Source organism: Bombina bombina, chromosome 1, assembly GCF_027579735.1.
Source record: "Bombina bombina isolate aBomBom1 chromosome 1, aBomBom1.pri, whole genome shotgun sequence".
NCBI classification, from domain to species: domain Eukaryota; kingdom Metazoa; phylum Chordata; class Amphibia; order Anura; family Bombinatoridae; genus Bombina; species Bombina bombina.
This window is the reverse complement of record NC_069499.1, coordinates 153,639,628-153,665,141: the sequence shown is the minus strand read 5'-3', so window position 1 is coordinate 153,665,141 and position 25,514 is coordinate 153,639,628. Positions and strand designations below refer to the sequence as shown.

At 42.3% G+C, this 25,514-nt stretch overlaps 1 protein-coding gene across 3 annotated transcripts in view; it reads left to right on the top strand.

Annotated features, from left to right (window-relative positions):
* Positions 1-15,934, top strand: part of LOC128644972 (uncharacterized) — a 40,903-nt gene extending 24,969 nt beyond the window's left edge. For all 3 annotated transcript variants that reach the window (XM_053697672.1, XM_053697670.1, XM_053697671.1), the window contains exons 3-5: positions 12,515-12,715; positions 13,096-13,312; positions 15,229-15,934. In XM_053697672.1, the coding sequence (XP_053553647.1) occupies positions 12,515-12,715; positions 13,096-13,312; positions 15,229-15,415 (605 nt within the window). In that variant the 3' untranslated portion in view covers positions 15,416-15,934. The remainder of the gene's footprint in view (positions 1-12,514; positions 12,716-13,095; positions 13,313-15,228) is intronic.
* The last annotated feature ends 9,580 nt before the right edge of the window (positions 15,935-25,514 follow it).

Sequence of the window (25,514 nt, the reverse complement as noted above, 5' to 3'; positions counted from 1 at the left end):
GAGTGCCAGAGTTTCGGAGTAGTCTCTTATGGAGGGTAGTAATCTTCGCATTGGGACTGGAGTTTTAAGTAGTCCTGTGAGCCTCTCAGTGAGAGCCTGGCGAAAGTTAGAGTCTGGAGATGCAGGGAGAGTTTTTCTGCGAAACCATCCCCGACTCCTATTAACAGCTCCATAAGCAACCAGCGTTGACAAGTTCCGCTGCCTGCTTTCTTCACTCCAGTCCATGTCCGGAGCGAGGCTACTAACCTGTCACACTTGAAGGGCCGTGTTCCTGTTCCACGGCATAGATTCTGGTAAGTTTGTTTAATTTTTTATTAATAATGATAACATAGAAGACAGGGTCACAGTGTGGCGCTTTGTTATCTTTACAGAATCAAGGGATAATATTCCTGGAAGGGGGATTATTGAACAGGGGGGGTTTATACATAATGTTGTTTATTGTGTCATTGCTGCGTTATGTTCGAGATAAGGCTCTGGCAATGTGTGGAACTTTCAGGTTACTTGCGGGAATCTTGCACGGCCATTTTTGGTTCGTTTTTTCTCTATTGCAGGGATGGTCCTGCCAGGCATTCCACGTGACTGGGTTTGTCTATCCTTCTATGTTGGTCTGTGGCGCGGGAGACGTAGCAGTTTCTGTAGTCAGGGTCCTAGGAGATGGTGAGTGCCCCGGCCATAGGTGGTATAAAGGTGCCTTTTTTTGTTGTAAATTAAGTTAGTCTGCCCAAAAGCGCAAGCGATGGAGGACTCCGACGCGTTAGAGGGCTCTCCCCCCTTAACAAAATCTCATTCCTGGGTTTATTGTGAGGAGGTTCTGGTAGATCAGCCTTTTGAACTATGTTCCACATGCCTTGATAAAGTTACAACATCTAAATGTAAACGGATGTCTAGTACTACTGAGCCATCCACCTCTGAGGATTCTTCGTCCCTGGAGGTGCATTCCCTACATTCATCTCCGATTGCACATGCAGCACACCGGGGTCCAACCGTTACTCCTTCTGGAGAGATTCGTTGGCGTCAGACTTTGCAGACCAACTGGAATCGGCGGTTTCAAAAGTGATCCATGCCTTACCACGTTCTGCTAAGTGCAAGCATAGGGTTTATCATAGCGGCCCGCCCAGGGTTTGTCCTTGCCGATGGAAGATCCAGAGGCTCTATACGATGACAAGGCCCACTCCGACTCTTCGGAGGAGGCCCCTTCTGGGTCGGAGTCAGTGTCATCTAAACCTGCGGCGGAGGAGTCTGGTTATAGGTTTAGGATGGAGAATTTGCGCTTTCTGCTATGGCAGGTGCTTGCTACTCTGGAGGTTCCGGAACCTAAGATACCGGAGGAACCTGCGATTCCTAAGCTTGACAAGGTATACGAGGACAAGGTAGTACCTCAGTCTTTCCCGGTTCCCGTTAAGATGGCTAATATTATTAAGAACAAATGGGAGCTATTGGGTTCTTCCTTTTCCCCTTCTTCCTTTTTAAAAATCTGTTCCCTGTTCCAGACTCTAAGCTTGATCTGTGGGTTGCATCCCTAAGGTGGATGGTGCTATCTCTACGCTAGCGAAGCGGAGGACTATTCCCCTCGAGGATAGTTCGTCGTTCAAAGAGCCCATGGATAAAAAGTTGGAAAACATGTTGAGAAAGATGTTTCAGCACACAGGGTTTGTTTTTCAGCCAGCAGCGGCCGTTGCGGCAGTCGCTGAGGCTGCGACATAATGGTGTGAATGGTCGAGACATCCATCGGCGAGATACAGGAGAAGATTAAGACGCTGAAGGTTGCCAATTCTTTCATCTGTGATGCCAATATGCAAATTATTCGCCTGAATGCTAAGGTATCAGGTTTTTCTGTTTTAGCGCGCAGGGCTCTGTGGCTAAAATCTTGGTCTGCGGACATGATCTCTAAATCAAGGCTGTTGTCCCTGCCTTTTCAAGGATTGATGCTGTTCGGTCCAGGATTGGATTCGATCATATCCACGGTTATGGGAGGCAAGCATAAGAAGGCTAAGCCTAAGGGATCTACTTTTCGTCCCTTTCGTGCGGACAAGGCCCAGTGCCATCAACCCACCGCAAAAGCGGACCAGTCCAAGGGATCTTGGAAGCCGGCTCAATCTTGGAATAAGTGTAAGCAGAGCAAGAAGCCCGCCGAGACGGAGTGGCGTGAAGGGTGCACGTTCCGCCCAATTCTGGACCTAAAGTGTTTAAACAAGTTTCTGAGTGTTCCATCGTTCAAAATGGAAATGATCAGATCTATTCTGCCCCTATTTCAAGAGGGACAGTCATGACAACTGTAGACTTGAAGGACGCTTACCTTCATGTTTCATTTCACAGGGTCCACTTCAGGTTCCTAAGATTTGCGTTTCTGGACCAACACTTCCAGTTTGTGGCCCTTCCTTTTAGACTGGCGAAGGTTCTGGGGGCGCTGCTTACAGTGGCCAGATCCAGGGGCATTGCGGTGGCGCCTTACCTGGACGACATCCTTTTTCAGGCGCTGTCACTTGTCCATGCAGAGGATCATTCGAGGGCTCTTCTTCTGCTCCAATCTCACGGTTGGAAGATCAATGCAGGAAAGAGTTCCCTGGTTCCCAGCAACAGGGTGGAGTTCCTGGGCACGATAATAGACTCTATGTCCACAAAGATATTTCTCACAGATTAGCGGCACAGGAAGTTTGCATCCACCTGTCTTGCCCTTCAGTCCTCCACATGCCCGTCGGTGGCTCAATGTATGGAGGTGATAGGTCTCATGGTGTCAAGCATGGATGTCATCCCATTTGGCAGGTTGCATCTCAGACCTCTTCAATTGTGCATGTTGAGACATTGCAACAGCGATCATTCAGATCTATCACAGCTGATATCCATTGATGCTCGGACTCGGAACTCCCTGTCTTGGTGGATTCGTCCAGAGCAACTGTCCATGGGGACATCCTTCTTGTGTCTGTCCTGGGAGATTGACCACGGACGCCAGTCTGACAGGATGGGGAGCTGTTTGGGGTGCGAGGATGGCACAAGGAAAGTGGTCCAGGGAGGAGTCTCTCCTTCCGATCAACATCCTAGAACTACGAGCAATTTACAATGCTCTGGAGGCGGTCAGTTTCATCAGACTCCAGACCGACAACATTACCTCGGTGGCTTACATCAACCATCAGGAGGGTACGAGGAGCTTCCTCGCGATGAGAGAGGTGTCTCGGATTCTGGAGTGGGTGGAGTCCCACAACTGCTCGCTCTCAGCGATTCACATTTCAGGTGTGGACAACTGGGAAGTGGACTTTCTCAGCAGACAATCCTTCCATCCGGGGGAATGGTCTCTTCACCCCGAGGTGTTTGTGGAGATTTGTCACAGATGGGGAGATAGATCTCATGGCGTCCAGACTCAATTGCAAGCTACCTCGATACGAGTCGAGGTCCAGGGATTCCCAGGCAGAGCTGATAGATGCCTTATTGGTTCCTTGGGGATTCAGCCTAGCTTACATTTTTCCACCGTTACCACTTCTACCTCGCGTAGTGGCACCCATCAAACAGGAGCGGGCCCCAGCCATTCTGATTGCTCCTTCGTGGCCGCGGAGGACGTGGTTTGCGGATCTGGTGGGGATGTCATCCTCTCCACCATGGAGGTTACCCTGTCGCAGGGATCTGCTTTCACAGGGCCCCTTTCAACATCGAAATCTAGATTCTCTGAGGCTGACTGCGTGAAGATTGAACGCCTAGTCTTAACCAAGAGAGGCTTTTCAGAAAGTGTGATTGATACTCTAATTCAGGCAAGGACGCCAGTCACTCGTCGCATCTGCCATAAAGTGTGGAGGACTTACTTGTCCTGGTGTGAGAAGCATGGATATCCTTGGTATGAGGTGAAGGTATCCAGGAATCTGTCCTTTCTCCAAGATGGTTTGGAGAAGGGTCTTGCTGCTAGTTCCTTAAAGGGACAGATTTCAACATTATCAGTTTTGTTGCATAGGAGACTCGCTGAGCTCCCTGATATTCAATCTTTTGTTCAGGCTCTGTCTAGAATCAGGCCTGTCTTTAGACAGTCCGCTCCTCCTTGGAGCTTAAACTTAGTCCTTAAGGTTTTGCAGAGGGTTCTGTTTGAACCTATGCATTCCATAGACATTTAAGATTCTGTCCTGAAAGGTTCTCTGCCTGTTGGCCATTGCATCGGCACACAGAGTATCTGAACTAGCTGCCTTGCAATGTGATCCTCCTTATCTGGTGTTTCATGTGGATAAGGCTGTACTTCGCACTGGGTTGGTGTTTCTCCCCAAGGTGGTGTCTAACCGTAACATCAATCAGGAAATAGTTGTTCCTTCTTGTGTCCTAACTCTACTTCTTCTTCAAAGGAGAGGTTACTTCATAACCTGGATGTGGTTCGTGCCTTGAAGTTCTATCTTCAGGCTACAAAGGATTTCAGACAGTTTACATCTCTTTTTGTGGTGTATTCTGGGAAGCACAAGGGGCAAAGGGCCTCAAGTTTTACAAATTTGACTTTTTTTTTTTTTTTAAATAATTTTTTATTGAGACAATGGATAGAAATAACAGAAAAGGGAGTGTGTCCCAGCACAAGACAAATATGAAAAGAAAAATAACTGATACAGATCACATATGAAAGGTACATAAGAATTAAGACATTGGTGTGCTAATATAGGATTTGTTAAGAAATTATCTAGACAATAGAGTTTCAATATTTAGAGTCAATGATATGGAAGATATCTAGGTTGAAAACAGAGAGATAACATTTGACGTAAGTTATAGCACCGACTTTATGACCTTAAATACAGAATGCGCACAGTGAAATCAAAACATGTGTGACTGGGGCATATAGAAATGAAGTCTCAGTTTTATAATACAGGTAACTAGTGGTCCCTACTCTCAAATAAGGGGTATTCTATACGCTGAAAATAGTGAGAGGAAGGGAGCTGGCATTTATCAGGCCTCCCGTAGGCCTGCGTATATAGGGGGATGAGGGATGCAGCGGGCAAGAGCCGCTCATAATGGGGGGGAGAGGGGAGAAGGGAAGGGGAGGGGGGGCGGAGCTAGATAATTTGTCTTAAAAATATAAACTACAGGGCGATGTGAAATGGAATGGAATGGGATCTCAGGGCTTTTGAGTATACTCCTGGATAACATCTCTAACATATGAAAACTAGGGCATGTGGATGTAAGGGAAATTGCCAAAGAGGATACTAACAGGGGGGGGGGGCATTTCTATAGACACAAAAAGTTAGTTAAGGGCCACTACATGACCCCCTCTCCAGGGAAGGTGCCATCTATAGGCGGTGCAGGTAAAAGGAGAAGGGATATGACCCGCAGGTACTAATCGCCAGCGGGAAAGGGAGGAGAGGGGTCAGATAGAATTGGGAGGTGTCTAAGAAGGCTATATCCTGAATAGCCAGGGTCTGGGGGACCTGGGGAACCTCTGGGTGAGCCCCTCTCCTAGGGGAGTGCCACCTATAGGCGATGTGGGAAAAAGGAGAAGGGATATGACCCGCAGGCATTAATTACCAGCGGGAAAGGGAGGAGAGAGGCTCAGCGAAAACAACTATTATGTGCTAGAAATATGGGCAAGCGCATAAATAAATTAGGGATGATATTCATACAGCCACAGAAAATGATAGTAACAAATAATATAAATAAACAACAATAACTATTAACACAACATAGAACAGGTTTGGGACTTGTTACCCAGTTGCTGTTAATCATTCATAAACCAGTATGTTGCTGGCAATAGAAATAACTCCCCTTAAGATGTCCCAGCTAATTGAACTGTATGTTAATAGTTTAAATATATGCTTCAAATATTTGTGTCAGCCAACTACCTATCAGTAGTATATAAGTCGCTCTATGGTGTACAGGGAGGGGTGTATAGGAAGCTAGTATTGTAGAGGCTTTCACAGAATGCAACAGTAATGAAAACGTAGGTATAAACATAGTAATAAAACAGCAGAAATAGTAATGGCTCTTGTGACACCATTAGAGTATCCCAAAACAGAACTAAAACATATAGGTCTTATGTTATAGATAAATCAGAGGCCAAGACATCAGACAATGTTATCATCATAAAAGGTCTAAGTATCTATAGTAAAGAGTTTTGTGGAGGGGAACAACTAGTTCATGCTGTATAAACTAGGGAGCAGATGAGCTGTAGGAGTCAGTGGGAATCTATATAGTGGAGGAAAGAGAGAAAACTTGGCATCCTCTTAAACAAAAGTTTCTTTTCTTGTGGCTTTCAGCCTTAACATGAAAAGAAGTTACGGTATTGACTAGAGTTATGGGATTAAAAACATTCCACTAAGGCATAGGTTTGCTGCTCACCTCAAAATAATAACAGAGGTAAAAAAGAGGCTATTCTGCAATGGCGTAGTTTAAATAAGCTATTAGATATCTCTATAATATTTATATATGATTTGGTGAAACATGCTAGACAAAAAAAATATTTTACAGAGTTACATATAGCTAAAGTAATATACATCAAGTGAACTTTAACAAGAGTCATGCTGCCCAGCTATAGGGATATTATTAAATAATAAGCTGTGTGTATAATGGGAGAAATTTGTGTAGCTGTAAACCAACATTAGTGTAGCACTAACCAGTATATCTCCAGTGAGAGTGGGGAGACATAGAACCCAACAATGATAGGTCTCTTAAGGTAGTAACATATATCTACAGCTCTGTGTCTAGTAGAAACAAGTAAGACCCTTATATTAGACACTAAAATCCGTTCCGTGGGATTTAGAAAGTACAAGCTAAAGGAATCGTGCACATCCCGGGGTTAATAAGTAGCAACAATTCAAATCTCTGCTAGAATGTGGATGGGTACTTAGAGGGTATTCCTGAGCCTACATTATTATAAAGCTAATGAGGCACACGACTGCTAATCAGCCAATATACAGCACTAAGATGTAATATTACATCTGCATACTGCCTAAGAACTTCAAGGGATCAGTATTGAAACACACTATAATGATCTTTCTATACTGTACATGGCTAGCTGGAGTATGTCTATAGTAACCCACTGAACAGCCACATAACCCCACATTTAAAGCAATAAAAACAACACAATTCTCAAGGCCGTGTTATATAAGCAGCAGCCACCCACAGAAGATAATCCCCGGGATCTCATAACTCTAGCCACAGCTGCGGTAATGTTCAAAGTCCCCCATATTACTCAAAAGTATCGTCTGATGGTCGAGCTCCCACACCAGTAACTAACAAAATATAGCAGAGTTCAATTTGTAATCTTGTGTTTGCCAAAGTTCACCATATCATCCTGAGTCGAGCCGGGATGTAGAGGCAGCATACTGTAGATCCAAATTTAGCCTATGCCCTCTGGAGTATAGTGGCAATGATGTGTAACTCGCCTGGCAATTATCTGAACCGGCAATCCACCCGCTGCCATTTGCAGTGTATGAATAGAGTTAGCTAAAAGAGAGCGGTGTACCTCCATTTTCAAAACGGACAATCTGGGTTCCAATAACTGCTGCAGCTCCGTTTCATGTGGGATCTGTTCCGGTCCTGCCGTTATGCTTAATGCTGTTGTAATGTAAACAGCAGGCAGAGGGTCACGCAGGCCGCCTAGCATTCCCATGCAAGAATGAAGCAGAGGTAGTTGTTTCCCCGCCACCGGGGGGCCCTCCAGTGGAAGCTCTGTCCATGTGTCTCCGAACTCCTCATCCTTAAGTGCGCAGTTAACCGTTCCCCCTAATGCCGATTGTAGTACATCCGACAGGTCAGAAAAGTGGCTTGCAAGCCGCTGATCCAGATCCCGCAACATGGCAAGGAGTAGTCCTTGAGTCTCCACCATTTTAGGGGTAGCTTCAGGGTCTGTACTATAATACCTTAGACTCGTTGTGGAGACAGGCCTCAGAATCACGCCACACATATAACATCAGTTCCCTTCTGCAACGGTTACTAAACAGAGTCTTAAGCCCAGAATTTAACTGAGTATCCCTCCATTATATGACAACTAGTAGATGTCCATACTTGAATTTATCTTATGTTTATTTTATTATGGCCTAGGAGCTCACAGAATTCGTGTCTTACTGCCTTGGCTGTTGGCTCCGCCCCCCAAATTTGACTTTTTTGCTTCTGCGGAAGCTGTTTTTGGGAGAAAAGTTTTGCAGGCTGTAGTGCCCTCAGATTAGGGTCCGCCTTTTACCCTCCCGGTTTCATTCAGTGTCCTCTGGAGCTTGGGTATATGTTCCCAATAGTAATGAATTAAGCCGTGGACTCTCCTCCCCTTTTAGATGGAAAACATAAATTATGCTTACCTTATAATTTCATTTCCATCGAGGGGCACCTTTTTTACCATGATATTTCTCCTACTGTTCCTGGTTCCGTCTGCAGAATGACTGGGGATGAGGGAAAAGGGGGAGGTATTTAAGCCTTTGGCTGGGGTGTCTTTGCATCCTTCTGGTGGCCAGGTTCTTAATTCCCAATAGTAATGAATGAAGCCGTGGACTCTCCTCCCCTCGATGGAAATAAAATTATCAGGTAAGCATAATTTGTTTTGTTTTTTAAAATACCTTTCTTTATGGAAAACAGACCAACGATCCTCTGCCCGCAGCTCCTGCTGTTCTTGGCAGATTGATGACTAATCCGGCTTCTTCAAATTTTTGCGTGGCCACGCAACTATTGGTGGAAGACGGATTCGTCATCGATCTGCTAACTGCAGCAGGAGCTGCGGGCGGAGGATCGGCGGTCTCTTTTCCATAAAGAAAGGTATTTTAAAAAAGAAACTTCATTGTAAAGTTTAATTAATGAAAGTGCTCCTGTTTTTAAGATTAATTTTAGATACTGGGCACTTAAAAAACTTAAAGTGAATGTAAAGTTTAATTGAATGTGTTTTTCTTTTTTTATTGTAAACTTTTATTTAAAGCGTGAAAAAAGAATGTTTCCATCTTAATATGGGAAGAGCCCACAGCTGCATTCCTTAATTGTGGGAAATATTGAACCTGGCCACCAGGAGGAGGCAAAGACACCCCAGCCAAAGGCCCAAATACCTCCCCCACTTCCTCATAACCCCAGTCATGCTATGCCTTTCGTCACAGGAGGTTGGCAGAGAAGTGTTAGATTTCGGAGTAGTCTCTTATGGAGGGTAGTACTCTTTGAGAAGGGACTGGAGTTTTAAGTAGTCCTGTCAGCCTCTCAGTGAGAGCATGGATGAAAGTTAGAGTCCAGAGATGCAGGGAGAGTCTTTCTGTGAAACCATCCCGACTCGTATTAACAGCTCCATAGGCAATCCGCGTTGCCGAGTTTCGCTGCCTGCTTTCTTCACTTAAGTCCATGTCAGAAGCGATGCTACTATTGGTCACACTTGAAGAGCCGTGTTCCTGTTCCACGGCATCTGGTAAGATTGTTTCATATTTTATACATGTATGATAACGTGACTCCTTTTTATCTGTATAGAATCAAGGGTTAATTTCCCTAGGGGGATTATTGAACAGGGGGGAATAATCTTATATGTTTTTGATTTTATGCTGCTTTTATGTGTGAGATGTTATGGGTTCATAGGCTGTTATGGAATATACTGGTTTCACTTTTACTTTGAGAGCCATGCAGCTTACAAGCTTGGCGCGCTTTCTCATAGCAGAGACGATCCTGCATTGTGCACCATGTGATTCATTCCCTTTTTCCTGACCGGGTGTCTATCAGAGAGGATTAATAAATCTCTGTACTGTCTGGGTCAAATGAGGTGGTGAGTGTCCCAGCCATTGGGGTATAAGGGTGCCGTTTTTTTTTAAAATAAAATAAGATGTTTTATTTCTCTAGTTCTCCAGTTATTGCACTAGCGATGGAGGATTCTGTTTCTTTAGAGGGCACTCCCTCTATTCCTAATCAGCAATTCCTGTTTATATGGTGAGGTGGCCTTAGTTCTGCCCTCTCAGTTATGTTCCATATGCCTTGATGTGATAATATCAAACATATTTGATACCACGGAGCTGTCCACCTCTGAGGAGTTGTCGTCCAGTGAGGTGCGTACCCTACATTCTTATCTCTACACATGCAATTTTCCTGTAGCATTGCTGATCCTCCATCTGGAGGGGGCCTTTTTTTACTAGACGTTACTGCGCAGTTCAGACGGCGGTGTCTGCGGCCTTTAATGCTTTACCTCGCCCTGCTAAGCGCAAGTGAAAGGTTATATATTGCACTCCTTCCCAGAGCACATCAGATAATTTATTGGATTTAACTGAGGGTTATCGAAGGATGAAGTTCTTTCTGAAACTTCGGAGTATGAACATTCTGGGTCGGAGCCTGCTGCCTCTAAACCTCCGGCTGCGGAGGAACCAGACTTTAGTTTAGGAATTTGCGCTTTCTTCTAAAGGAAGTTTTCGGCGAATTCAGAGGTTCCAGAGGCCAAATTGCCTGATGAACCTTTAATTCCTAAATTGGAGTTTGAGGACAGGGTGCTACCTTATCCTTCACTGCTCCTGTTAGATGGCGAACATTATTCTGAATGAATGTGACAGGATTGGATTCTTTTTCCACCCTTTCCCCCCTTTTCTCCCTTTTAACAAATTGTCCCCGGTCCTGGACTCTCAATGGAGTTGTGAGGTTTTGTCCCTAAATGGGATGGCGTTATCTTCACCCTTGCTAAACTTACTACTATCCCGCTTGAGGATAGTTCTTCATTTGAAGAGCCCATGGATAAAAGATAGAAACTCTGTTAAGAAAGATGTTTCAACATACGGGATATTTGTTTAAACCGGTGGCGGCTGTTGCCGTGGTTACTGGAGAAACTACCTTCTGATGTGACTCCTTATAGGATTTGGTGGAGGGTGCCCTCGACTTTACTCAGAAAAGATTTACGGCCTTGAGGGTTGTTAATTCTTTTATCTGTGCTGCTATTAGGCAGTTTATTCACTTGAATGCTATGGCTTCAGCTTTTTCTGTTCAGGCCATCGGGCTGTGGATATGACTTCTAAGTCTAAACTTCTTTCCTCCCTTTAAGGGAATGATTTTGTCTGGTCCAGGCCTGGACTCGGTTATCTCCACGGTCACAGGGGGCAAGGGCGCCCTCTAACCGCAAGAGTATATGAACTAATCTAAGGGATGATTTTCATTCTTTTTGTTCTGATAAAGCCCATGTCGGCATTCCTCCGTTAAGCCAGAGCAAACCAAGAGCTCTTGGAAGCCGGCTCAGTCCTGGAATAAATCCGACCAGAGTAAGAAGCCCACCGAGTCTACGTCGGCATGAATGGGTGGTCCCCGGTCCTCTTCTGGATCGTGTATGGGGCAGTATGTCGCTTTTTTCAGTCGCTTGGTTCAGGGACGTGCAGGATCCATGGGTCCTGGAGGTCATAGCTCAGTGTTACAAGATAGGTTTTAAGTCTCAGCCACCCAAGGGCAGATTCCTCCGGTCTTTCTAACCAGAAAGGAGGGAAGCCTTTTTGGGGTGTGTATGGGATCTGTCATCTAGGAGTTATTGTCCCAGTGCCTATCTCAGCGAGAGGTTTGGGATACTATTCAAACCTTTCGTGGTCCCTAAGAAGGAGGGACCTTCTGTCAGATTGTGGACCTAAAGTGCTTAAGCAGGTTTTTTAAATGTCCCCTCGTTTTAAGATGGAGACAATAAGGTCCATTCTTCCCCTCGTTTGAGAGGGATAGTTCATGACCATGATAGAACTGAAGGATGCTCCCTTCACGTACCAATCCTCAAGGACCACTTCCAGTTCCTAAGGTTTGCATTCCTGGACCAGCACTTCCAGTTTATTGCCCATCCGTTTGGTCTAGCTAAAGACGTTTTTCGAAGAGTGAACCATTTGGAATATCTCCTCTGTCTTCTTCGATCCCATGGATGGCAGATAATTTAGAGAGAGTTCTCTTTATTATAGTACCCAAGAATTCTACCCTGGTACTTGATACGTCTCCATAGACATAAGACTATTTCTAACAGACCATTCTGTGTACTCTAGAGCTTTGGTATATGTTTCCCACAAGAAGGGAATGCAGCTGTGGACTCTTCCCATATTAAGATAGAAAACATAAATTATGTTTACCTGATAATTTCATTTCCCTCTGTATGGGAAGAGTCCACAGCTCCCGCCCGTGTTCTCCGATGGGCGGCCCTAAATTTGAAATTTTTTCTTCTGGCACCTTTTTCACCCTGATATTTCTCCTACCGTTCCTTGTTCCCTCTGCAGAATGACTGGGGTTATGAGGAAGTGGGGAAGGTATTTGGGCATTTGGCTGGGGTATCTTTGCCTCCTCCTGGTGGCCAGGTTCAGTATGTCTCTCAATTAAGGAATGCAGCTTTGGACTCTTCCCATACAGATGGAAATTAATTATCACGTAAGCATAATTTATGTTATTTCACATCCTTTTAAGTCTTATCTTGACAAATTCCAGGAGCCAGGAAGCTATAGCTCCTAAAACGTAAGTTCTGACCCCTATTTTTTTTTTTATCCTTGTACTTGTATCAGTGCTGTATATTTATTAAAATGGGCTTGGCTTGAATTTGTGTTTTTTATATAAATCTCTTTATATTTGAATAACATTTACTTTCTCCCCACCACCACCACCACCACCACCCATCATCTAGAACAACCCTGTATTCCCAGGCTGCAGCTTGAAAAATTAGAGTTGTTGAATTCTGGCTGTGCAGGGCTTTCAGCAAATGCTTTTGATCAGCTCTCTACTCTCCAGAGCGTTTGTCTGCGCCATCATAAATACCTGCAAAATGAAGACTTGATCGAAATGATGCTCTTAAAGCTGTCTAATCTTACAGAACTGAAAATTGAATGTAAGTATATTTTATATAGATCTATAATATTTCAACTTCTATGTAGTCAACAATATTTGCTTTTGTGATAGAAAAGAGCTTAATCTACTCCTATCCCTTTTACTTCTCTGGTTTTTACTGTGCTGTCTCTGTTCATATCCTCCCTGTGCCTCCAGGGAAGCTTCTGTTACCTTCTCTATGGTGTGAGAGCTAGGTTTACCTTGGAACCTCAATGACTGTTTAAACCTTGGCAAGGGAACACTATTCCCACTTGACATCACTCTCCCTTTTTCCTACAAGGTGCGGGACAGATCTTTTTTTTTATTTGATTTATTTTTATTTGTCCCCATATGTTTTATCCAAACTTAACAAATTTTTTTTTTTTTTTTTTTTTTTACCAGGGGCTGCACCGTTTAAGCCAATAATGGAACCTATAATATCTAAGCTAGAGAAGTTGAGCCTTGTGGGGACTGTGATTACCAATGATACACTCACGTGGCTTTCTGAAAGCGCCAACAAACTGAGGAGTTTGAACTTGAGTTTTTCTTCTGGATATGGTGAATATATGCTCAAACAGCTGCCCTGTTTATTTCCTGAACTGCAGAAACTCTACCTCAGGTATGTGGAGTCCAAGTTGTTTTAAATTCATAATAAGCTTGAGGTGAAGGCTTGCATTGATTTCTAACAGGCTGTATGCCTGACACAATGTGTCTTAAATGCCCCCAAAAGGAAAACATTTGCTGGCTATCTGCATCTGATGAAACTTAAACAGGTTAAAATGTATAGGCAGAGTAATTGCTTAAATCGATAGTCTAGTCAACATTAAACGTTCATGATTCAGATAGAGCATGCAATTTTAATCAACTTTCTATTTTACTCCTAATGTAAGCTTAGGAGCGGGCCCATTTTTGGTTCTGCATCTGGGTAGCACTTTCTAATTGATATCTAAATGTAGCCACCAATCAGCAAGCGCTTCCCAGGTGCTGAATCTAAAATGGACCGGCTCCTAAGCTTACATTCAAATAAAGATACCAAAGAGAATTAAGAAAATTTGATAATAGGAGAATAATTAGAAAGTTGCTTAAAAATTGTATTCTCTATCTGAATCGTGAAAGTTTTTTTTTTTTTTTTTTTTTTTTTTTTTTTTTTTGACTAGACTATCCCTTTAATAGGATAGACTTTGGCATAAAATGCATAGCTATCTATGAAACTGCTAAATCGCCTGCTTAGATTTTAAGCTGCCATGCGGTCAAAGCCATTTAAAATACTTTGTCTATGGAAAAAAAGTTACTGTAATTTTAAATTCTCAGTGTTCTTCTCCATGTAGGGCTGTGACAGGAAGCACAAATGTAGTGTAAAACATAAAAATTAAAATCTAATTAAATGAAGGAATAATACATATTCCAGTGATTTCTATTAAGTATAAGCAACTGCTTAGTGCTTTTTTTTGTTTAGCATCCCTTTTAAGTAATTTGGTTACTTAAAGGGTTAGTAAAGTCCAAATTAAATTTTCACGATTCAGATAGGGAATGTCAATTTAAAAACCTTTCTAATTTACTTTTATCATCAAACTTGCTTTGTTCTCTTGTTGTTCTTGGTTGAAAGCTAAACCTAGGTAGGCTCATATGCTAATTTCTAAGCCCTTGAAGGACGCCTCTTATCTGAATGCATTTGACAGTTTTTCACAGTTACAGGGCTTTAGTTCATGTGTTTCATATAGATAACACTGTGCTCAAGCACATGAAGTTATTTAAGGGTCAGCACTTATTGCCTGAAATGCAAGTCTGTCGAAAGATCTGAGATAATGAGGCAGTCAGCAGAATCTTAGATACAAGGTAATTACAGAGGTAAAAAGTATATTTCTATAACAGTGTTGGTTATGCAAAACTGGGGAATGGTAAAAAAAGGATTATCTATCTTTTTAAACAATAACATTTTTGGCATTTACTATCCCTTTAACCTGTTCTCATCTGGCCCTGATCTGTCCTGTTAGTGGGTCCTGATTATTGTCATTGAAGAATCCTTATATAGAATAAATATATAGCATCTAAATTAGTTTTCTAAATCTGAAATAAAACTTTAAACTCTGAGTTAAGAGAGACAAGTAAATTATAGAAGTACAGAAAATGTATCTAGGTGACAAACTTATTAAAGGGACAGTATACACCAATTTTCATATAACTGCATGTAATATACACTACTATAAAGAAGAATATGCACAGAAAACTTACTTAGAAGCTCCCACTGTTGATGAGGTTTGGCTGGAACACCCACTGGAAGGGGCTGGGAAAGCAGGAAGGGCAGACATTTCCCCCTCCTCCCTCCCCTGCACATTGCACAACCAGGATCATCTACAAAACATTTATGCAAAGAAAAATGTAGTGTTTAATGTCCCTTTTAAAAGTTTTAGTAAGTAATGTAGTGGTGGTGTGGGTTTTTTTGTTTTGTTATATAATAAAACTTTCAGTCAAGACATTTCAATAGTGTTTTGTTTGTGTTTACCATTTTTAACTTTACATTCTTTTTCTTTTCAGTAATACTAGACTGACAGAAGAAACACTGATTGTTTTGGCCAGTCTCAACTCATTGCAACTTCTTGACATTTCCAATAACCATGGCCTGACTCCAGAAGCTATCCTCGCATTTAGAAATATAACAAATAACCGTGTTAGTTTAATCTTTGAGAAACCGATGGGAAGTTGGTATTACTGCTGCTATTAACACAGGCGATTAAATAATGGATTGTATCACCAATGTTTCAACGGAGTCTACGGAATCTTGGATATTTATTTATAAAGATTCAAAATGGGTTTTATTTATTTTGTAAACGTATTGAAATGGCGAGGAAAAAAAAAATAAAGTGCTGAATGTATTCTAGTTTTTAATCTGCAAGAAATGTGAATTTATTTTTATAAAGAACTTTTATACATAGAGACTGTCGTATAGGGGACAATGGTGCAACATATTTTAATTGGCTAGAAAAAGTGTGTAATCTTGACTTTTAAAATTATATGTTTAACTTAATTATCGAACTTTAGTGAAAACTGTTGATTGAATCATTTAATGTTTTTTGCAGAGTGCTCAGTGGCAAAATAGAGCAAATTTAGTGAATCACCAAGTAAATCTTGCACATTCATACTGTTATCATGGAAACATTGTTACCATAGCAAAATAAATTGTAATCACACTGGTTATCAGGTCCCTTTTTGATATTATTAAAAAAATATGAATACGTTTTAATTACACTTTCTCATTCAAATACTAATGATTTATGTCTGTTTGGAGGTAGATAAGGGTTCCCAGAGATTTTTTTTTGTTTGTTTTTGTGTCTCTCTCTTTTTCTCTTTCTCTCTCTTTTTTTTCTCTCTCATAAAAAATAGTTAAAATGCCAATCAGCTCTGATCCTCCTCTTTTATTGTGTGAGCCCCTTGGCGTTTTAACTATTTGCTAATAAAGTTGACGTTTTATGACCACAAGCGGGCTTTTGTTGTTTCGGTTATTTTATCCATCCCATGCTGCCAAGGCCTCATCATTGCCTTAAGGTTATTATGTGAGCCCCTTGGCATTTTAACTATAATTCCTTAGTTAATCACAATATTCTAACATTTTGTAGTATTCTAATCTTTACTAAAATACTTTATTTGAATAAACCACACTTTAGCTACAAAATATTCCAAGAAATTACAGTACATTCAGAGAAAATACATAAAAAAGTTTCGGAGCTAAGGAACACCACAAACTCCCCAGAAGTCAATAATCAATCCTTGTTTCTGCAGCAGTTTCCTTTAAAATAGATTTCTTCTGTTAAGTGTGATCAGTCCACGGGTCATCATTACTTCTGGGATATTACTCCTCCCCAACAGGAAGTGCAAGAGGATTCACCCAGCAGAGCTGCATATAGCTCCTCCCCTCTACGTCACTCCCAGTCATTCTCTTGCACCCAACGACTAGATAGGATGTGTGAGAGGACTATGGTGATTATACTTAGTTTAATCTTCAATCAAGAGTTTGTTATTTTAAAATAGCACCGGAGTGTGTTATTATCTCTCTGGCAGAGTTTGAAGAAGAATCTACCAGAGTTTTTGTTATGATTTTAGCCGGAGTAGTTAAGATCATATTGCTGTTTCTCGGCCATCTGAGGAGAGGTAAACTTCAGATCAGGGGACAGCGGGCAGATGAATCTGCATAGAGGTATGTAGCAGTTTTTATTTTCTGATAATGGAATTGATGAGAAAATCCTGCCATACCGATATAATGTCATGTATGTATACTTTACACTTCAGTATTCTGGGGAATGGTACTTCACTAGAATTACACTGTAAGAAATACATAAAGCTGTTTAATAACTAGAGATTATGTTTAACGTTTTTGCTGGAATGTAAAATCGTTTTCATTTACTGAGGTACTGAGTGAATAAATGTTTGGGCACTATTTTTCCACTTGGCAGTTGCTTAATCTGTTTTTCTGACAGTTTCTGTTCTCCCTCACTGCTGTGTGTGAGGGGGAGGGGCCGTTTTTTTGGCGCTTTTACTATGCATCAAATATTTCAGTCAGCAACTCATTGTATTCCCTGCATGATCCGGTTCATCTCTACAGAGCTCAGGGGTCTTCAAAACTTATTTTGAGGGAGGTAATTTCTCTCAGCAGAGCTGTGAGAATTGTAGTTTGACTGAGATAAAAAACGTTTATTCTGTAATTTGTTTCCTGCTTTCAGAATTTGTTATCTTTGCTAATGGGATTAAACCTTTGCTAAAGTTGTGTTGTTTACAAGGATTGAGGCTATAACTGTTTTCAGTTTATTAATTTTCAACTGTCATAGATCTTCTGTGCTTCTTAAAGGCACAGTACGTTTTAATATTATTCTAATTGAATTGTATTTCCAAGTTGCAAGTTTATTTGCTAGTGTGTTAAACATGTCTGATTCAGAGGATGATACCTGTGTCATTTGTTGCAATGCCAAAGTGGAGCCCAATAGAAATTTATGTACTAACTGTATTGATGCTATTTTAAATAAAAGTCAATCTGTACAAATTGAACAAATTTCACCAAACAACGAGGGGAGAGTTATGCCGACTAACTCGCCTCACGTGTCAGTACCTACATCTCCCGCTCAGAGGGAGGTGCGTGATATTGTAGCGCCGAGTACATCTGGGCGGCCATTACAAATCACATTACAGGATATGGCTACTGTTATGACTGAGGTTTTGGCTAAATTACCAGAACTAAGAGGTAAGCGTGATCACTCTGGGGTGAGAACAGAGTGCGCTGATAATATTAGGGCCATGTCAGACACTGCGTCACAGGTGGCAGAACATGAGGACGGAGAACTTCATTCTGTGGGTGACGGTTCTGATCCAAACAGACTGGATTCAGATATTTCAAATTTTAAATTTAAACTGGAAAACCTCCGTGTATTACTAGGGGAGGTGTTAGCGGCTCTGAATGATTGTAACACAGTTGCAATACCAGAGAAAATGTGTAGGTTGGATAAATATTTTGCGGTACCGACGAGTACTGAGGTTTTTCCTATACCTAAGAGACTTACTGAAATTGTTACTAAGGAGTGGGATAGACCCGGTGTGCCGTTCTCACCCCCTCCGATATTTAGAAAAATGTTTCCAATAGACGCCACCACAAGGGACTTATGGCAAACGGTCCCTAAGGTGGAGGGAGCAGTTTCTACCTTAGCTAAGCGTTCCACTATCCCGGTGGAGGATAGCTGTGCTTTTTCAGATCCAATGGATAAAAAGTTAGAGGGTTACCTTAAGAAAATGTTTGTTCAACAAGGTTTTATATTGCAACCCCTTGCATGCATTGTGCCGATCACGGCTGCAGCGGCATTCTGGATTGAGTCTCTGGAAGAGAACATTGGTTCAGCTACTCTGGACGACATTACGGACAGGCTTAGAGTCCTTAAACTAGCTAATTCATTCATTTCGGAGGCCGTAGTACATCTTACTAAACTTACGGCGAAGAATTCAGGATTCGCCATTCAGGCACGCAGGGCGCTGTGGCTAAAATCCTGGTCAGCTGATGTTACTTCTAAGTCTAAATTGCTTAATATACCTTTCAAAGGGCAGACCTTATTCGGGCCCGGGTTGAAAGAGATTATCGCTGACATTACAGGAGGTAAAGGCCATGCCCTGCCTCAGGACAAAGCCAAAGTTAAGGCTAGACAGTCTAATTTTCGTTCCTTTCGTAATTTCAAAGCAGGAGCAGCATCAACTTCCTCTGCACCAAAACAGGAAGGAGCTGTTGCTCGCTACAGACAAGGCTGGAAACCTAACCAGTCCTGGAACAAGGGCAAGCAGGCCAGGAAACCTGCTGCTGCCCCTAAAACAGCATGAATTGAGGGCCCCCGATCCGGGATCGGATCTAGTGGGGGGCAGACTTTCTCTCTTCGCCCAGGCTTGGGCAAGAGATGTCCAGGATCCCTGGGCGCTAGAGATAATATCTCAGGGATACCTTCTGGACTTCAAATACTCTCCTCCAAGAGAGAGATTTCATCTGTCAAGATTGTCAACAATCCAGACAAAGAAAGAGGGGTTTCTACGCTGCGTACAAGAGCTCTTGTTAATGGGAGTAATCCATCCAGTTCCACGATCGGAACAGGGACAGGGGTTTTACTCAAATCTGTTTGTGGTTCCCAAAAAAGAGGGAACTTTCAGACCAATCCTGGACTTAAAGATCCTAAACAAATTCCTAAGAGTTCCTTCGTTCAAGATGGAGACTATTCGGACAATTTTACCTATGATCCAAGAGGGTCAGTACATGACCACTGTAGATTTAAAAGATGCTTACCTTCACATACCGATTCACAAAGATCATTATCGGTACCTAAGGTTTGCCTTCCTAGACAGGCATTACCAGTTTGTGGCTCTTCCATTCGGATTGGCTACAGCTCCAAGAATCTTCACAAAGGTTCTGGGTGCTCTTCTGGCGGTACTAAGACCGCGGGGAATCTCGGTAGCTCCATACCTAGACGACATTCTGATACAAGCTTCAAGCTTTCAAACTGCCAAGTCTCATACAGAGTTAGTGCTGGCATTTCTAAGGTCACATGGATGGAAGGTGAACGAAAAGAAAAGTTCACTCGTTCCACTCACAAGAGTTCCCTTCCTGGGGACTCTTATAGATTCTGTAGAAATGAAGATTTACCTGACAGAGGACAGGCTAACAAGACTTCAAAGTGCTTGCCGCACCCTACATTCCATTCAACACCCGTCAGTGGCTCAATGCATGGAGGTAATCGGCTTAATGGTAGCGGCAATGGACATAGTACCCTTTGCACGCTTACACCTCAGACCACTGCAACTGTGCATGCTAAGTCAGTGGAATGGGGATTACTCAGACTTATCCCCTTCTCTGAATCTGGATCAAGAGACCAGAAATTCTCTTCTATGGTGGCTTTCTCGGCCACATCTGTCCAGGGGGATGCCATTCAGCAGACCAGACTGGACAATTGTAACAACAGACGCCAGCCTTCTAGGTTGGGGTGCCGTCTGGAATTCTCTGAAGGCTCAGGGACAATGGAGTCAGGAGGAGAGTCTCCTGCCAATAAACATTCTGGAATTGAGAGCAGTTCTCAATGCCCTCCTGGCTTGGCCCCAGTTGACAACTCGGGGGTTCATCAGGTTTCAGTCGGACAACATCACGACTGTAGCTTACATCAACCATCAGGGAGGGACAAGAAGCTCCCTAGCTATGATGGAAGTATCAAAGATAATTCTCTGGGCAGAGTCTCACTCTTGCCACCTGTCAGCAATCCACATCCCGGGAGTGGAGAACTGGGAGGCGGATTTCTTAAGTCGTCAGACTTTTCATCCGGGGGAGTGGGAACTTCATCCGGAGGTCTTTGCCCAAATACTGCGACGTTGGGGCAAACCAGAGATAGATCTCATGGCGTCTCGACAGAACGCCAAGCTTCCTCGTTACGGGTCCAGATCCAGGGATCCAGGAGCAGTCCTGATAGATGCTCTGACAGCACCTTGGGACTTCAGGATGGCTTACGTGTTTCCACCCTTCCCGTTGCTTCCTCGATTGATTGCCAGAATCAAACAAGAGAGAGCATCAGTGATTCTAATAGCACCTGCGTGGCCACGCAGGACTTGGTATGCAGACCTGGTGGACATGTCATCCTGTCCACCTTGGTCTCTACCTCTGAAACAGGACCTTCTGATACAGGGTCCCTTCAAACATCAAAATCTAACTTCTCTGAAGCTGACTGCTTGGAAATTGAACGCTTGATTTTATCAAGACGTGGGTTTTCTGAGTCAGTTATTGATACCTTAATACAGGCTAGGAAACCTGTTACCAGAAAGATTTACCATAAGATATGGCGTAAATACTTATATTGGTGTGAATCCAAAGGTTACTCTTGGAGTAAGGTTAGGATTCCTAGGATATTGTCTTTTCTACAAGAAGGTTTAGAAAAGGGTTTATCTGCTAGTTCATTAAAGGGACAGATCTCAGCTCTGTCCATTCTGTTACACAAACGTCTGTCAGAAGTTCCTGACGTCCAGGCTTTTTGTCAGGCTTTGACCAGGATTAAGCCTGTGTTTAAAACGGTTGCTCCACCATGGAGTTTAAACCTTGTTCTTAATGTTTTACAGGGCGTTCCGTTTGAACCCCTTCATTCCATTGATATAAAGTTGTTATCTTGGAAAGTTCTATTTTTAATGGCTATTTCCTCGGCTCGAAGAGTCTCTGAATTATCAGCCTTACATTGTGATTCTCCTTATTTGATTTTTCATTCGGATAAGGTAGTCCTGCGTACTAAACCTGGGTTCTTACCTAAGGTAGTTACTAACAGGAATATCAATCAAGAGATTGTTGTTCCTTCTTTATGCCCAAATCCTTCTTCAAAGAAGGAACGTCTACTGCACAACCTGGATGTAGTCCGTGCTCTAAAATTTTACTTACAGGCAACTAAGGAATTTCGACAAACGTCTTCTCTGTTTGTCATTTACTTTGGGCAGAGGAGAGGTCAAAAAGCTTCCGCTACCTCTCTTTCTTTTTGGCTTCGTAGCATAATTCGTTTAGCTTATGAGACTGCTGGACAGCAGCCTCCTGAAAGAATTACAGCTCATTCTACTAGAGCTGTGGCTTCCACTTGGGCCTTCAAGAATGAGGCCTCTGTTGAACAGATTTGCAAGGCTGCAACTTGGTCTTCGCTTCATACTTTTTCCAAATTTTACAAATTTGACACTTTTGCTTCATCGGAGGCTATTTTTGGGAGAAAGGTTCTTCAGGCAGTGGTTCCTTCTGTATAAAGAGCCTGCCTATCCCTCCCGTCATACGTGTACTTTTGCTTTGGTATTGGTATCCCAGAAGTAATGATGACCCGTGGACTGATCACACTTAACAGAAGAAAACATAATTTATGCTTACCTGATAAATTCCTTTCTTCTGTAGTGTGATCAGTCCACGGCCCGCCCTGTTTTTAAGGCAGGTAAATATTTTTTAATTTATACTCCAGTCACCACTTCACCCTTGGCTTTTCCTTTCTCGTTGGTCCTTGGTCGAATGACTGGGAGTGACGTAGAGGGGAGGAGCTATATGCAGCTCTGCTGGGTGAATCCTCTTGCACTTCCTGTTGGGGAGGAGTAATATCCCAGAAGTAATGATGACCCGTGGACTGATCACACTACAGAAGAAAGGAATTTATCAGGTAAGCATAAATTATGTTTTCTCTCTTCCATTGCCAATGATGAAAAAGATCTATTGGAAAGTGTAAACAAGCAAGTGCACAATAGGGAGGGAAAGGGGAGAAACAAAAAATCTCTCTAAAGTGTAGTAGTGTTTAAAGGGCCACTGTAAGTAAATATTTCTATGCCTGTTACTAACTAACTACCCCAAATACGCTTTTTTATCAATAGCATTTCATTAACATATCTCTACCGTATATCAGAAATCTTGTCTGCAAATTTAATTATTTTCCAAACCCACTCGGTGGGTATCCTTTGCTCTGTACCAATCTGTTTACAATACCTAGGTTTCAAAATGGCGCTTTAAACACAAAGTTATTGGTTTAAGTATTTTGAACATGCAGTGCTGAAAATAGTGGGCAGGATAACGTGACATCATCGGCAAATACAAGATATAACTTTTAGAACGTTATGAAACTTCAATTTGGAGAAAATATAGGTCAGTAGGTTTTAATTAATGTTTATTAACTTTAATATGTTAGTTGTTTAGCTTAAAAATTATAACAGAAAGTAATCCTTTAATAATTGAGAGCTCCGGTAATAATATAAAGATATTCATCTCCCCTGGTTTTACCTCAAAATATGTGTTTTCTTCCTTTGGAGTTTGTTGTCCAACATACAGAGAGGTCCCAACGTTAGAAACTTATATTAAAATCCTCAATTATATTTATTTCATCAGATGGTGAGAGTCCATGAGTCAGCACTTGTGGGAAAATTCCCCCTCCTAACCACTACGAGGATGCAAAAAGACACCCGAACAAATCGGTGTTGAATCCCTTCCACTTCCCATGATTCTCAGTCATTTTCTTTTGCCTTCTTGAATTGAGGTGAAAGTAAAGTGCAAGATCTACTGATCATTTGAAAGGGGAATCCTCTAACCAATCAGAGGCCCAATTCTTTCTCAGTTGTACTTCAGAGGGGTAGACCAGGAGTTTTCAGCCAGGCAGTGAAAAGTCAGTGAGAAATGTTGCAGGCCTCCTAGCTGAAATATGGACTTGTCGACCAATACCCTGGACTACAGTGAGCTGCTCCTTGTGGATCCACAGCCTTCCCCAGGTGAAATGTGGATTTGTCCACCAATCCCCTAGGCTTAGATGTTCTTATTGATTTAGATCCTTGGCATCGTGCTGGCACTTCTTAGGATGGGCTTGTCTACTGAAAGGTAAGCATAGAGAACAGAGGTGCTGAGAGGTAAGTACCTGCACCTTCATAGCCCACCGGCTATTAGTATAAAAATGTTCACATGCTTCACATGGTCTGGGAACATATATTTATACACCATATACCATCAGTTTATATCACAAAAAAAAACCATAATAAACTTTGAGCTATGCACAGTATGTTTTCTTTTGCATGATGTACCGAGTCCACAGATTCATCCTAACTTGTGGGATATTGTCCTTCCTGACAGGAAGTAGCAAAGAGAGCACCACAGCAGAGCTGTCTATATAGCTCCACCCTTAACTCCACCCCCCAGTCATTCTCTTTGCTGGCTCTAAGCAGGAAGAGTAAAGAGAAGAGGTGTTAAACTGTTAGTTTTATTTTATCTTCAATCAAGTGTTTGTTATTTTTAAATGGTACCGGTGTTGTACTATTTACTCTCAGGCAGGACATAGATGAAGATTTCTGCCTGGGGGATGATGATCTTAGCATTTGTAACTAAGGTCCACTGCTGTTCCCACATGAGCTGAGGAGTACAGGAAAACTTCAGTGTGAGGAACGGTTTCTTGCTATACAGCAATGAGGTATGTTCAGTCATATTTTCTGCAGAGACTGTGTTAACTCAGAAAGGCTGACAGTGTCCCCATTAGGGGAAGGGTAAGCAGTAATCCTAGTGTTATCAGAGGTTTTTACTAGCTTGCATAAAGGCTTAATTTTTTTGTGGGCACTCAGTTTGTTATGTGAATTTGGGACAAACGTTTTTGTGTCTGGGAATAATGTTTTATGGGACATTTGCTTGAGGGTTCTTTGGGGTTGTTTATAACCCACGTGGCTTTCAGGCAGGGTTTGTTAGTTTTGTGTAGGCCCCAGCACCATCGAGGCAACTTCTCCTGAGAGTCTTCTGAGGGACTAATTGAAGCTTTAAACCCCATTTTATCGCTTCCTAAGGGCAGGTAGGGCCACAGCAGAGCTGTGGCAAGGTGCTTTAGGGGTTTTTAACCAGTTTTAGACATATTTCAATCCGTTTTTTTCATTTGGGGGTTTATTGCTTATTAACTTGTGGTGCAATCCTTCTAAAGCTTAGTGGGTACACTGTTAAAATTTCAGAAAAATTGAAGCAATTTTAACCTGCTTTGCAGTTTGTGTATGCCTTTTTTACTCTTAAAGGCACAGTACCGTTTTTGCAAATTGTGTTTTTTTTCATTAAATAAAGTGTTTTCCAAGCTTGCTTGCTTTATTACTAGTCTGTTAAACATGTCTGACACTGAGGAAACTCATTGTTCAATTTGTTTAGAAGCCATTGTGGAACCCCCTCTTAGAATGTGTCCCACTTGTACTGATATGTCTATAAATTGCAAACAGCATATTTTGACTTATAAAAGTTTGGCATTAGATGATTCTCAGACAGAAGTAAATCAGGTTTTGCCATCTAGTTCTCCCCAAGTGTCACAAACAGTAACGCCTGCACAAGCGACTCAAAGTACTTCTAGTGTGTCTAATTCTTTCACCTTGCAAGATATGGCTTCAGTTATGAATACTACCCTCACAGAGGTTTTATCTAAGCTGCCTGGGTTGCAAGGGAAGCGCAGTAGCTCTGGTTTAAGAACAAATGCTGAGCCTTCTGACGCTTTAGTAGCCGTATCCGATATTCCCTCACAATGTTCTGAAGTAGGGATGAGGGATTTGCTGTCTGAAGGAGAGATTTCTGATTCAGGAAAGATGTTCTTCCAGACAGATTCAGATATGACCAGTGTTCCCTCTAAGGCCAGTTTTGTGAGCGAACCAGCAGTGAAACGGTTAATAAGGGAAGCACACCTTATAGTCTGCATTGTGTAGTGTTTGCTAATTGCTCTAATTAACTGTTTCACCGCTGGTCCGCTCACAAAACTGGCCTTAGAGGGAACACTGGATATGACGGCATTTAAATTTAAGCTAGAGCACCTCCGCTTATT